The following is a 13,211-nucleotide window of genomic DNA, read 5'->3' as shown; positions in this document are numbered from 1 at the left end:
CAGATGCGAATTGCTTGCCTGCTTGGCTGTATGAACGTGAGGGCTGATACCGGACTGTATCCTTAGTTAAAATTGTCATTATAGGTGTCCCTGAAGCAGTTAAAGCTGTTAAAGCAGCTAACACTGCCAACCGGGGACTGGCACCTTTTTGCTGCAGCTGTTTCCAGAAGGGGCAGTTCTTTGAAATCAATCTGCTGCTTGAAAAGTTTCCTGCCTGCATGTCCTTCCATGCGTGATTATGGCCCCCACAGCTAGGTCAATTTGACTAATAATATGCCATCCTCCAATGGGTTGTGTATGTGTAATAGTCCAGTTAAAAACAACTGAAGTTGAGAATGAGTACCTGAAAGATAGGAGGGAGGCGGGAATGGGAACCTTTTAAACTGGCTCATCTGACAAAGAATATGTATTTTGGAGCAGTGCCTAAAGRTACAAGTTTCAATTTATAGGGCCTGGGGCAGAAGAGCCAGCCTGAGGGGCTCCTTCTTCGTCCCTCTCTGCTCAGAGGTTCATTGCTAGCTTGTGCAAAGGGAGCTCTGGTAAGACCCTGCAAACCAAATTTTCTCTTCCACATTACATACCCTAAAATATGTCCTTGGCTGAAGTGAAGCCAGGGTGTTCACAGGCAGGCTGTAAGACAGCTCTGTTTGTTTTTAGGCCCTCGACTGGGGTCCAGACAGGGCTAATTGATGAGTGGATCAAGTGCAAAAACTATGCCGATTAATATTGCTGTATTTAAAATGCCAGCAACTGGCTGTTTGAACTCCATCTCAATGGGCATGTTTACATTTGTACAAGTGAATAAGTATTCCCTTTGGAAGTGTTTTCTTCTCTTTTGTCCCTTCATTTATATGCAAGAACACTAAACCCTTACTCAGGCACTCAGGATGTGAGTAAGTCAATAAGGCACAGTTGTGGGATTTTTTTTCCCCTCAAGTTGGAAGACCAAAATGAACCTGAAGATGAGTTGTTAGCATTCCTGGTCTATAGTTTTTCTAAGTCATTAGCGAGATAGAGTAAATGGATGCCTTTAGGGCTGGCTAATTTGTTTATAATAGTAAATGGCTCTGGTTTTGAGGGAAGAGAAAAGCCATCAAACACTTCTGTGTGTGGATGTTCATTTCCAAATACCTGAATAATGATTGAGGTTATATAATTGATACATTCAGGAAAGGAATGCATAGAAGTTACTGCCTTTATCCACCAAACAGAGCTTTTGCAGTCCTTTACAACTTCCCATATGTTAATGAAAAACATTTTCTGAGAAATTGGCAGCTTTGTGCTTTGTAGCTGATGCCAGCTTTTTTCATGGACCAGTTCAAGGCAGAGCAAAGGGAAAAAATGCCTTGTTTTAGTGCCTGAATTACTCTGACAAGCTTTCACATTGCCCCTCCTCTTATTAATATTCTTTTTGATGTGAGCTTGTAAAACAGAGGATTGGCTGTTAATCTCTGGGATCTCAAGGGCTTTTGGCAGTGGCCCATAATTGATGTGTTCACATGGCTGTTGTCTGACTACTAATGATTAGACAGCAGTGTTATCTCCCAGCTAAATCAGTGTTGCTTATAAATCACACTTGATAAACTGCAGTTTCATTTCTTCAAAGAGTCTGTACATGTCTATATACTTTGATAGAACTGCCAGGGGCATTTCATGATTTCATGACAGTTTAGATTAGGTTTATATTTTTATTTTAGTTGGGAAAAATATTTGAATTTCTACCAAGTGTAGAAAGAACTGGTTTTTGTTGTTACTAATCTCATCATGCAGTGATATAGAATAAAAAGGATATGTACAGTCAGAGCAGAGAATAGAAGGTGCGTGTAACTAGAATATCAGACGTGAAATGTGGACTATTTGGACTAATGATTTCTTTTGCTTTCTGGCTTGAACAGAAGAGACGTTTCATTTGCAGCAGGTGCTGATCACTTTGTCAGGCTGTAAAAATAGTCTGTGAGACAGTGTAAGAAAGGAGGAAGTTTAAGGGTAGGCTGACGTACTGAAACGCAAGATGTTTCAGCTGTGGTGCTTGGGATTTTCTGAGTGAAATTGTGTGCTCTCCATTTCTCTGTTCTTTCTCAGCAAAACAGGTATCACAAGCCCCAGTTAGAACTCAGCAAATATGAACTTGTGTCTGTGTTTGGGTGCTTACATAGCATGCTAATGAGGATCCCAAGGTACTAAGGCAAAATCAATAGGAATTAATGTCTTTGAGGTAGGGACATGAGAACAGAGATCTCAAGGTCACCTACTTCTAAGCCATAGACAGGAAAAGATGTGCTGTCTGGTTCAGTGGCCTGTAATCAAATGATTTGGTGTTGATAGTCTAGCTGCTTTCATAAAAGTGGACTAACTAAACATCAAATTTAGGTTTCTCCTCTATGCCAAAATTAAAGCTAAAGCAGGTAGTAAGTAAACTCGGGAAGATCTTCCCAACTGACTCCCAAATAGTGTATTTGACCTTGTATTGTAAGTTTGATCCTTTAGTCTCACTCTTGACTACTATCTGTTTGACATTTCACATCAGTACCACGTTCAATTTAAAAAGAGGAAAAGAATAAACATTTTAGAGGGAATAGTTTCCTCCTCATATGAGGAAACATATAAGGAAACATATGAGGAAAGAAATACCACAGTCTGTCAGGAAGTCAGTTGTGGTGCAATTCAATTATCCGTTATCTTCCTATAAACTAKTCAGAATGGGAAAACTTTCCTTGATAAATTGAAATCTTGGTAAGTGGTACAGCAAGTATAGCTTCATTGCTCATCGAAGTCTCAGACCTGTTAGAACTGAACATTGACAGCATTATTAATGCTGTGGAATTGCCATACATAAATACCTCATCTTATCTAGGTTCAGAACCCCAAGGGGTTGTGTCTAGAAACTTGTGGAAAAAAAGAATGTGATTACCATCTTTAAAATTAAAATCTTCATCGTTCAGTTTTCCAGAAGGTCACAGAACTAGGTAAAGAAGTGTCTAATCCCTTACCAGGACATGACTATGCCTCAAGTATTACCATATTCGGATGCAAGACACCATCTGATACTGGAGCTCATCTTACCAATACTCTGTCTAAACACAGAGTAATTCCTTTCTTGACTTGGGATATTGTGAATCTGTCTAGACAGGATAGGGATCTTAAGGGAATTTCAGTGCTTGTTCTGTTTTAAAGCTCAGCAGAAGGTCAGGCAGTGACTGACATAAAAGTTTGGAAGAGCGGATTGAGAAACTGACTATGAGAAATCAAGTTTTAATGGAGAAAGGTGCTCTAGAGACTTTCAAGCAGAGTTATCTCAATCAATATGATTTTCTTGGACTGAGAGAGGAGAAATGTCTTTACTTGAAATTTGCAGGTGGTAATCTGGGCATCCTCCCAGGCCTCTGCCAAACGTTAGAGTTGACATACAGTTTTTCACAGATGCAGCCTTTGGCAGAAGGTTATTGCCGGCAGCTGTCAAATGCTAATCTTTCCCATACTAAAACGGCTGAATGGCTCTGGGAAATCCCAAGCATCTGAGCTAGAATAGAAGATATAAGGGAGAACAAGAAAATCTCCTTGCCTGTTGTTTTTCTTGTTTTTCATTGATCTCTCTTAAAAGTCCACGTTCGGAATAGTTTAGCACCATTATATCTGCATTAGACCCTACTGAAAGATTTGAGTTCCCATTGTGATCATCATTGTATGTTATTATTGTCCTAAAGAGCATTATCATTACCATATCAGTGGAACTGCTGCTGATGTAGTCCCACAATGTCTGAGGAGGTCTGGAAATCTGTATGCGGAAGGAATACACAATCATCAACAGAGCGGGTGTTGGCAGAACTGTATTTGCTGGTTGCACAGTTGGTTGGAGTGGCGTAAGAAGATCTTGAATGCAAAGGGGAGATACTTCCCTTTTCCTTTTAGTAAAAGATTAATAATATTGCAAGAGTTCTAAGTGGAAGATTTTGCTTAATATCAAGGTACACACAATATTGAAATTATTCCAGACATGAGTGAATTGCTGAAAGAATAGCGCAGCACATTTTTTAGCGGTGTCTTTTTGTTTGCCCTCTCCCCCTTTTTAACTACTCGATTGAAGCAGAAAACGTTCATTTTAAGAGTAGGAAATACTTGGAATGTCCAAGTAGATGCTACTTGTATTAGTCAGTTGAACGTAATTACATCTCAGGTTTCTTGTCCATGCTACAGCATTTGGAAAGCATATTTTTTGGATTACTCTCAGGCATAGGATCTTAAGTCTAAAATGCGGGTGAAATTCAGGCAGTCTGAATCTCCTTCATCCTTCCTTCACATTCAAACCCTTGTGAGCCCTAGTTCAATTGACCATAACAACTAACCTCCTTAGTTCCTCTGATTTTTCTGTATGTTGAATATAAGACTTGTAGATTTGCATGTCTGGTGATCAAAATTCCTTTCTACAGCCAAGCAAGTAATATTTCTTTCTATTTTCTAGACATGACAGTGATCTTCTTTTTTCCCCCTCCATTAATTTGATGTAGAAAGTTTGTTCATCTAAATGTCTTTATTAAATAATAAACGTATTGTAATAAACAGAATGTCTTTAGAAAATGACCAGAGATTCCAAGGATATAATTAAACTCTAAAAACTGATACAAAGTGGGGTTTTTTTGTTGATTTTTTTTTAAACGTCAATTCTGTTAAGTCAGGGGGCAAAATGCTCTTGAGTGGCTTCTTGGGTGAGTTTAGATGCAGAAAATCCTGAATTGAGTTTTAAATTGAGAGTTTTCAGATGCAAAGAGATTTTTTTCATAGGGGCCATTTTTATTACGTGGTAGAATATGGGTGGAATATCTTTGGTTTTTAGATGCACAAATTCTTTGTGGGGCATGGTTTATTGGGAAGAGAGGCATCTTTTCTTGGATCAGTGAGATGCCTGGAAAAGATAAGACTTCTGAGCACACAAACATTTTTTTTCACGTATTACATTCTTCCACATTTATTTTCTTCCAAAGTAGTTTTATTGATTTCATTAGCATTACTTCTGGTTTGTGGTGCTGTGAATGAGATCAGAATGAGGTCTTTTGGGGGTCCTTGTTGCTGTATAACCATGTGAAGGCAGGGCGGGCATACTTCATACAGAAGCAGGTTAATCTCCCTTTTACCCTAAAATCTTGGCAAAGGAATTTGGAGAAAAGCAGCACTTCCATATGGAGACAAATTCCTTTATTTCCTGCTTTTTGTTACTTCTTGCTTTTCATTTCAGATACAGTGATTCTGTGGAGTATTACTTTGTAGCTCTAAGGAACTTGTCCTTGTGGATTTCAAGGCTGGAAGTTTCTCATTCCTTTCAGTCTTGTGTTGGAGCCTTTCTTAAGGAAGGGCTTAGTTTTGCAAAGGGTCAGGTTTTTGTTTTCAGGTATATCCCATAATAGATTTGGGATCTTCTTATTTCTGCATTCTTTCTACAGACACTCCARCTGGCGGGGCTTATTTTTCTCAGTTTAAAAAGCAGGGCCCTTTTGGAAGGGGTTATCCCAAGCTTGGAACCTGCTCCTCTGCCTTGGTTCGAGCTGTATGGTGGTACCTGGATTAAATGGTGTGTGGCATGTGCATTTCAAAATCATGTGCTGAGTGACGCTGCAGGAAGTGTGTGACCCTGATGGATCTTAGCCTGGTAGCTCTGTCTCCTGTCCTTCAGAGATCACTGCTAAAGGAGTATTTTCATTAATAAGGTGGAACTACATATATTTTTACAGTTATATACCTGCTTGTGTACTTTGATGGTTCACGTCACGCTGTTGAGCAGTTTGGGATCTATTAGTTATTTAGCTTGCATGTTGTGATTTATGACAAACATATTTTACACTTCAGATACAGACCCTCAAAGTCTTCAGAGTTGAATGAAATGCTTGCATGAAGAATACATCCACTTGGTAATACGATCAAAAGCCATCTGTTTAAGTATCTGGGGAAAATTAGGTTATTTTGAGTAAAATGATGAAACTAACCCCTTTTGGTCAGATTAGTTCCGTAACAAATTAGGGTCCTGTAGGTTTCTGGGTTACCACTCTTCCTTCACTCCTGGGGCTTTTCCACAGGAGTAGGTAAGAGACTCTGTCCTGTAAAGACATAAGGCCCTTCTATCCTTGCAAGAAGGGGACTAGGATGTGGCTGATGGCGATAGCATGATGTTGGGCACTCTGACCTAGGAAGTCTGCTCAAATCAGTGTCCCTTCTGCCATGAGCTCCACATTATCCACCAGATCCTTCCTGGTTTTGAGGAAATCACTTACAAAGGACACAAAATTTTAATTTTCGAACATGTTCTTAGAGGTTTACATTGCATCCAGAAGATAAGCTTTCATGAGAAGAACTTAATTTGAGCACGTAAATTAAAGTATTGGGGTGACTGTAGGAAATCCCTGTGTATTAGAAAGCTTGCCTCTTCCTGGTTGGGGTGACATGTCTTCTCTCTTCCACACCTTTTCCCACTTACAGACTAAGGTGATGCAGCCACCAAAATGTCTTTGTACCCTCTCTAGGGTGGAGAGGGCTTTGTGGAGAGCTTCCTGTCCCTTGCTTGTGCTTTCCACTGCCGGGAACCATCACTGCCAGATACAAACAAACAAACCCTTGATGCTGGAGCACTGCCACAAACAACGCTCCCGCTTGGTAGCCTTTGGTGCTAATCAGCTCTCGAAAGTCCTTGAAACGAGGTGAATGAAAAAAATGCCGCTTGAATATTTCTGTCTGGTTGGGAGTCCTTTGATTATGTGCATTCAGAGAGTATCTGTGTAAATAACCTTGCTCAGGTTTAGCTTGTTGTCCTCCTGTTGGAATCTCTGGTGTGATAAATAGCCAGGCTACTGCTCGGCGTGCACCAGCACCTGGGAATAATCACGCAAAAATAACAGTGAGAAACTGCAGAGCGTCTGTTCTTGACATTAACTTTCCTCAGCTTGACAGACTGCCACCACCAGATGTTTAGACTTATGTGCCTTTTTTCCGCTGGAGATGGCCGCCTTCCCGCCTCTCTCTTGGCTGCTAATCGCTTACATCAGTGCCCTTCGGAGGATTCGGGAGAGCAACGGCGTCCCTCCAGTATTGCCAAGAGCCGCTGCTTTGCTGTGCCGATGGTCTGGTTATCCAGCAAGATGGGATAATTTGAAAACGGGGRAAAACGGAGTGATGTTTAAGCTCTGCGTATTTATTCTCACGAGGGAGGTTGTCCTTGCACAACGAACGTGGCCGTCAGGGCCAACAGACATCTGTCCGTTTACTTTGTGACTAAAGGCTTAGTGTTCCGGTTGGACAGAGTAAYGGTCCCCTTTGCAGCAGTGGCCGCTTTTCTGGCCTTGTCTGCTCCAAGTGATTTTAGTGGAAAATGTGAACGTTTATGAGCAAGTCAAAATAAACCAGAACTAAGTACAAATATTTGTAACAAAGAACTTAGCAGGGGACAGCATTGGAGCTGGGCTTTCTTCTCTGGCTCCCCCTCCCTGCTTGTAATGCTTGGAAAAGGGAACACAAGGCCTGCTAATTTCTTCTGCAGACATGTAAAMCATTTACTGTTTTAGTATGATAACAGCAAGCATTTGGTTTGTTTCCCCTGGCTTTGGGACGAGCGTGTTTTGCGGCAGGGTGCTGTGTCCTGGGAGCTTTTGCCCAGGTTTCCAAAGCAGCATGCAAACCTGGAAGCAGGCCGTAAATTCGGCCTTGGTTGGCTCTTGGAGCACCTAGGCTCCCCGTAGCTGCCAATTCTCTCTTCTGGCTGGAGGCAAAATRTGTGGAGAGCTCCTCTAACCTCTGCCGGGGGTCCGCATTGCCTCCGCTGCGCTGGCTCTACCAGGGCGTGGGGCTGCCTAACCATTGGCCTCCCCTCGGCCCCCGAGAGCCGGCGACCACGGGGCACAAAACGCGCAGCGTCCCCTCCCTCCCTCCCGGCAGGTGCGTACGGGGTTAGGCGTCACCCTTCCCTCGCTCCGGGAGGGCTTGCAAGCAACGGCTGCTCTCGGGGCTCACGCGACGTTTGATCCGCCTGCTCCGCAAAGCGGCCTCGCCGGCGCTCCGCCAAACCCTGCCGCGGCGAACTGAGCAGGATAAAGCGACGAAGTCTGATTCCTTGCTCCACTGCAGCAGAGCTGCTCCTAATTAAAAACAAAGCCAAAAAAAAAAAAAACAAAGCCAAAAAAAAAAAAAATTGTAATCAAAATCAGAATCCAGATTTCTTCTTCTTCTTCTTCTTTTTTTTTTTTTTTTTTTTTTTTTTTTTTTTTTTTTTTTTTTTTTTTTTTTTTTTGTGTGTGTGTGTGTTTGCTTATCATCAGGTAGGACAAAAACAAAAAGAGATCATACAGAACTTAAATATATTTAGCACCCTTAGGCTTGAGTGCACAGTTGAGAAGGGCTGGTTCTCAGTTTGTTTGAATGATGCTTAAAGAAAAAGGATGAAAAGGGATCCACAATTGGAAGGGTCATTTGGTGTTTTAAGAAGTTCTTTACAATTTCGATTTCCATTTTATTTTCTCACTATGAAAAGCGGCCACATGATTAAATGAGCTGATATGGGTTACAAAGAGTACGTGACATGAGGATATGCCCTTCAGTCCTTTCCTCTCTTTGCCTGTTTAAAAGAAAGCAAAATTAACTTTGAGCCACATTAAGATACACTTAAATGAACCCTAGGTTGCCATGTGCTGTGAGATGGGCTGTCTTTTCTGTTGGGGCCCGGAATGAAAAGCAACATAGACTTAAAGGTATTTAATTTGAAAGCAGGTAGTGCTGTTTATTTTAAACCTTTGGATTGAAGAAGGATTTCTTGGTGTGAAACGTATGATGCAGTGGGCCAAACAAACATGAGTTTCGGTATGTAACAGATCGAGGGAGGATCTCCGAGTGGCACGGACAAGAAGGTGGTGGAGGATCACCAGCTACTCAAGTGGGTGCACTCATTTCCGCATTTAATGTTCCTCATTCAATCCTTATGTGACAAAGGACCTTACGGCCACCATAAAATACTGAGCAACTTCAGCACCAAACCTGTGTACGGAAAATCTCTTCCTGGTTGTATTGGAAGCCATGCAAGACCAGTAACTCTTTCAATTCATATATAGATCGTGTCGCTGTGTGAACTGGCTGGGTACAGGCTGGTTGTCTGGCAAGTTGCGTTTTTCCACGTACACATTTTGGAAATTTGTAGAAATTAGAGGGGTTGGATAGWTTCGTGTAAAAGTCCTCATCTGTTATTTCAAGTAGAAAGATGAAAATGTTATCTGTAAGCTGTTAGGTGGGTGATCCTAATGTATTTTAAATGATTGGATGACAAGAGATGATGTTTGATGGCATATGGATATTAGAATTGTTCCAAGTGCTATTTTTTTCTGTGATACACAGGGAAAAAAAGGCGTTTATATGTCTTTGTACTGTCTTTCTAAATGTTTTTTTTAATAGAAAACGCAGTTCCCAGTTTGCAAAATTAATTTCCATTCACAAATCAGTCTCTGTCAGTGCCAAGAAAAAAGTGGCTTTAATCCTTTTTTTCTTAATTTTTATTATTATTTCATGCTAGCGATCTATGACAACAGGGAATAGTCTTGTAGAAACTTAGCAATTTGCGTGTTTAGCATGATAGATTTTTTTGTGCTTAATTTTTCATGTGCAGCTTTTGGGCTGATTTTTTTTAACCCCCTTCCCCCCCCCCAAAAAAAAAAAAAAAAAAAAAAAAAAAGGATGGGCTCCTAAGACTGAAATCACCCATGATAATGCCGAATCCCTACATACACAAATGCAGTCTAAGCAAACTGGGTTTTTTTTTGTTTGTTTTGGTTTTTTGTTTTGTTTTGTTTTGTTTGAAATCTCACAGCACCATTATAGTAAGTTTGTCTGTTGTTTTCAGGTTGATCCCCTGTTTACAGTGCCTGCACCTCCACCTCCGATTTCCAGCAGTATCACACCTCAGATTCTGCCTTCCTACTTTTCCCCATCTTCATCCAATATTGCAGCACCAGTCGAGCAGCTTTTGGTACGGACTCGTTCAGTGGGTGTAAATACTTGCGAGGTTGGAGTAGTAACAGAACCCGAATGCCTTGGACCCTGTGAGCCTGGGACCAGCGTGAACTTGGAAGGAATTGTGTGGCATGAAACTGAAGAAGGTAAATTGTTTTTTCATTAGGCTTGTCTATTAGATGTGTTAATGAGGAGWCTGCTGTATCTGCCTGGACTCTAACTGGGGCCTCGCTAATCTGTTGGGATGCCATTGCGTGCAATGGCAGTCACAGCTTTGTAGCTAAGCTGGTGAGCGTTTTCTTTTATAAAAAACAACAACTTTTAATTTAAACAATCAGATTTTCCAAATGGCCTACCAGATAATTCCATTTTGAAACCGAATTGTTTTCTAATGGTATATTCAGAAAAGCATATTAAGAAATAGCTAGCAGAATAGCATAAATATGCTAAACAGAAGGATCTTAGTTAAATTAAATTTACAACATGAGGGGAATATAAGGATGGGAGTGGCTATATGAAGAGTTTAGGTGAAAGTGTACAAAGCTGTACAAAATTCTGGAACTGAGATCCTATGATCAAAACTGTCACCATTACACAGGAATAGAGGCCCCAGAGCCCTCTTAAAAACTATTCGATGTTGTGATTTTGTATGCATTCTGGTTGCTTGAAACATGTTTTAGGAGGAAAACATGCGTGTTCAAAGAGAAACATTCCATCCAGTGAAGAAGTGCTAGCTAAACCAGACTGACGTCTTGAATATGCTTGGTCGGTGTTTGGCCAAGCAGGAGCGCTGGGGAGCTTTGGAGAGTGCTCCAYAGTGACTGGCTGTGATGAGAACAAAGTCAGTAAAAAGAGGATTATGCTGTGATATGCAGATTTTTCCATTCTGGTTTTCAAAGCTCATTATTAAAATACCAGCTTTCTGTTGTTAATGCTAAAAATACTGCATGTGTACTTTAAGCTCCTGCAATTTTTGATTTAATAGTGGTGCATTTCTCCAGTTACAGCTGCTCGAGAGTCCTCCTGTGATTGCTTTCTCTTGTTTGTATTGAGGAGTATTTAATTTGCAATGGTCTGCCTTCCTCAGCCGTGAAAACAAGGTTATTTACGAAAGAACATAATGAAAGAATACAGCGGTGCATTGCTTCACGATAAATCCTGACATCCTTCAGACGTATGCACAGCAGCATTTGGTCCTTTCCAGTGATATATAAGACCTCACCAAAGTGCTCTACACTGTCCTCTCAAAAATCAATATAGAGAGTCAGATTTACTTGCTTTTATATGCTCTCATCTATCCATCTTTCTCTCTGTCTATGTCTACAGCAGATTCATAAGGTAGATTGATCCCTTTAGATTGTTTTTAAAGCACARTATAAATTCTGTTTTAAAATATCCCTGCAGAGATGACTGCCCTTAGCAGCTCCAATCTTCCTTGACTGGCCTGTATTAACCAGCGCTGGAATGTGTGGGCGTTAACTGTGGTGACATGAAAGAGCAGTAGCTGTTAATAGTGTTATTCTTGCTGAATAAACTAAACTTCTGACCCCCACTGAATTTAAGAAGCCTGCCTTGTTAAAGGTTTGGCACCAGAAATGAAGTATTTAAAGAAGTGCATTCTGGCCAGGATGACATTCCATTTAGCATTTTCTCAGCGCTCGTCTGGTTTAAAAGCTCRTGTTATTTAATGGAAATTAACTCCCTTAACCTTTTCCCAGTTTGTCTAAAACAATTTTCTGAAACAACTGAGGGTGCAATGAAGACGGGCTCGAGTGAAATGGTTTCGAATGTGCCGGTTTCCACGGGTTTACAAACAGTGTGTAGTGACGCAACAGGTGTGAGGGACTACAGGAATAGACAAAATGGGATTTTAAAACACCACCCTAGTGATACAGGTAGAGTGTGGATTGTTTAAAAGACTGAAGATAATAGGTATGGGTTTCTTGTAGAGAAGTGTTACTGTTTGAGAGCCTGCTTTACTGAAGAAAATGTCATTATTTTTACTGTATCTCTCCCCCCCCCAAAGTGTTCTCAATTCACTTTGTATTACAAAAAATGACTTCCTAATAATCAGTTTTGCATTTTAATTTAGTTTTGATGCTTGGGGCACATGAGCATGTATGTATTTGACTGTTTTCAAATTTCCTGATATGTTCATGAAAGCAACTATATAGCAGCTTGCAAGAAGCTGTGTCTGCCAAATTTTAAAAAGCAGGATGCAGATGGGTCTTCTATTTATCTTTAACAGAGGAACGATTATCAGATACTCATTTTCTGCAGTTATGATTTGGACTTTAATTAGGCCAGAACCTGACCTTTGCTAAATTGGTGTAAATCCAGAATACTCTAACTGGAATCACTGCGACTGGCGAGATCTAAAACCGTTGTGGTGTTCACAATGTCCAGCTGAAACACAAGTTTCTTTTGTGATGCCCATAGGCTTCATTCATACCCGCCCCCTCCACTGCTCTCCAAGGCCTAACAAAACACACGTGCGAACTGACATCTATCTGTCTGCATATGCGATGGCTTTTTTAAGGTGAAACGGTAAAGAGAAGAAGCTGAGGTGCAGGGATTGCTGACGGTGGCCCGTGTTTTGCGATATTTGAATGATTTAGCCTTTCYGTAAGGTGGCTCGCGAGGCAGGTAGAGTCCGCTTGGAGGCTGTSCGCGTGCCCTGCAGCGTACGGGAACTACGAGCCCCATGGGCGTGCTGGGCAGCCCTCACGCGCTGCCCCGGCTAGCAGCGGGAATGCAAATACCGAAAGGATGTGGCGATCGGAGTCAGAATGAGAACAGCGCAGGCAGCAGAGGAAGACGAAATCGGGCAGTTTATGTAGCTCTTACTACTAACGCCAATCCACGCTCTCCAGAAGAGAAAGCGTGTACTTGGGAATWCCGGCTGTGAAGGTTTTCAGGATCTGATCTAACTGGTTTTCTTCTAGGGATGTTAAACAAGCTGTCACCTTCTGTTGCRTTTGTTCTTCAAGGTCACGAGAAGGATAGTGCTTGGTTTTGTTATTCACATTTTTAAGATAATCAGTCCGGGGGTGGGGGGGAAGGGAGGAAACGCATTGGATTTCAGACAAAATTGTGGCTGATCAAAGACAGCGTTACTACTACAGCTCTTTTCATTTATCCCATGCCAATCTATGCAGCTGATTTGATCAGTGGATTTAATAAATGAGACCGTTTTTCCCGGAGTGTTTCAATCTTAAGATGTGTAGAGGGAAGCTGGC

General features: G+C 41.3%; 1 protein-coding gene across 6 annotated transcripts in view; it reads left to right on the top strand.

Moving 5' to 3' along the window:
• LOC146585260 (zinc finger protein 608-like) overlaps positions 1-10,189 on the top strand; it is a 38,765-nt gene extending 28,576 nt beyond the window's left edge. For all 6 annotated transcript variants that reach the window (XM_085323234.1, XM_085323231.1, XM_085323230.1 and 3 more), the window contains exon 3: positions 9,863-10,189. In XM_085323234.1, the coding sequence (XP_085179360.1) occupies positions 9,863-10,138 (276 nt within the window). In that variant the 3' untranslated portion in view covers positions 10,139-10,189. The remainder of the gene's footprint in view (positions 1-9,862) is intronic.
• Positions 10,190-13,211: the final 3,022 nt, after the last annotated feature.

This window comes from Rhea americana, unplaced genomic scaffold, assembly GCF_003343005.1.
Source record: "Rhea americana isolate MKP2758 unplaced genomic scaffold, rheAme1 scaffold_83, whole genome shotgun sequence".
NCBI lineage: Eukaryota > Metazoa > Chordata > Aves > Rheiformes > Rheidae > Rhea > Rhea americana.
Note: the sequence above shows the minus strand (reverse complement) of the source record. Positions and strands in the feature narration are given on the sequence as shown.